Below are 1182 nucleotides of genomic sequence, written 5' to 3'. Positions count from 1 at the left end.
GGGGTTGATGCAGGGAGGACGTTTTACTGGGCTTTTGATACACCTTGGAAATGATCAGGAACTTAAAATCCAGGGATATAACCCGTATCTCTGGTTATGCGAGGTAGCAATTTTCTGAAATCGCACTCTTTTATTTTTTACTTAAGGGATCTATTTCTAAATTGTCCGAGGTCGCCCCGTCTTCAAGTAATCTACCCCTCACTCCTGAATCTTCAATACGTGGGCAGGAGTGATAGGATGCCTTTTGAAGCAGCCAAAGTTGGGGGGTCGTACTTTGCTATGATACAGCTACAGAGTGTGCGAAATTAAAGGGAATAAATAAGAATCGGTGCTTTTTGTGGGTTCCCCTATCCGGGGCCCCTGGCATGCGGGGCTGGATGGAGGGAGAGCGCCTCGGAGAGCTAAGCAGGGGGGGGGGGGGCGGGGGCGAGGGACCGCGTTTGAAGTTAGGTCGGGCCAGCTGCTGTTCTCCTTAATAACAAGAGGGGAAAGGAGCGAGGGAGGGAGAGATTGAAAGGAGGAGGGAGGGACAGGAGGGGAGGGAAGGGGAGGAGGAACCAGAGAGGGGAGCGCTGCGAGAGGGAGGAGAACTGCCCAGCCAGTTTGCGTCACTGCCTCGCAGAGCAGAAGAGGAGAGCGAGCTGGGGAGAGCGAGACAATTTGGAGGAGAGGAGAGGCAGAGTCGGCAGACCCCGCGGCTCTCCTCTCCACCACCCATCCTTTTCCTCTCTTCTCCCTCGGCTTCCCTCTCTGCCTTTCCCATTCCCCCGAAAACCCCACTTAGCCAAAGCAAGGAGGTCAGGGGAACCCTTTCCCCTCCCCCCTTCAAAAAACTTTTCCAGTCCCGAGAAAGCAGGGGACCGAGTGGGCACCCAGCTGGCCATGGAGCTGCTGTGCTGCGAGATGGACCGGGTGCGCAGGGCCGTGCCCGACGGCAACCTGCTCCACGATGAGCGCGTTTTGCAGAACTTGCTCACCATCGAGGAGCGCTACCTTCCGCAGTGCTCCTACTTCAAGTGCGTGCAGAAGGACATCCAGCCCTTCATGCGCAGGATGGTGGCCACCTGGATGCTGGAGGTAGGTCTGCGGACGGACGTTCCGTCGGCCCCCACCCGTATTCTGCCCCCCCACCCACGTAGGGGCCCTAAAACTGGGAGAGGATAGCCCCCCCCCCCCCCCCCA

General features: G+C 57.7%; 1 protein-coding gene across 1 annotated transcript in view; it reads left to right on the top strand.

Annotated features, from left to right (window-relative positions):
- Positions 1–602: 602 nt before the first annotated feature.
- Positions 603–1182, top strand: part of CCND2 (cyclin D2) — a 26025-nt gene continuing 25445 nt past the window's right edge. Inside the window, exon 1 of the mRNA XM_006096066.3 lies at positions 603–1077. Within this exon, the coding sequence (XP_006096128.1) occupies positions 883–1077 (195 nt within the window). The 5' untranslated portion in view covers positions 603–882. The remainder of the gene's footprint in view (positions 1078–1182) is intronic.

Source organism: Myotis lucifugus, unplaced genomic scaffold (genome assembly GCF_000147115.1).
Source record: "Myotis lucifugus unplaced genomic scaffold, Myoluc2.0 scaffold_167, whole genome shotgun sequence".
Taxonomy (NCBI): domain Eukaryota; kingdom Metazoa; phylum Chordata; class Mammalia; order Chiroptera; family Vespertilionidae; genus Myotis; species Myotis lucifugus.
Note: the sequence above shows the minus strand (reverse complement) of the source record. Positions and strands in the feature narration are given on the sequence as shown.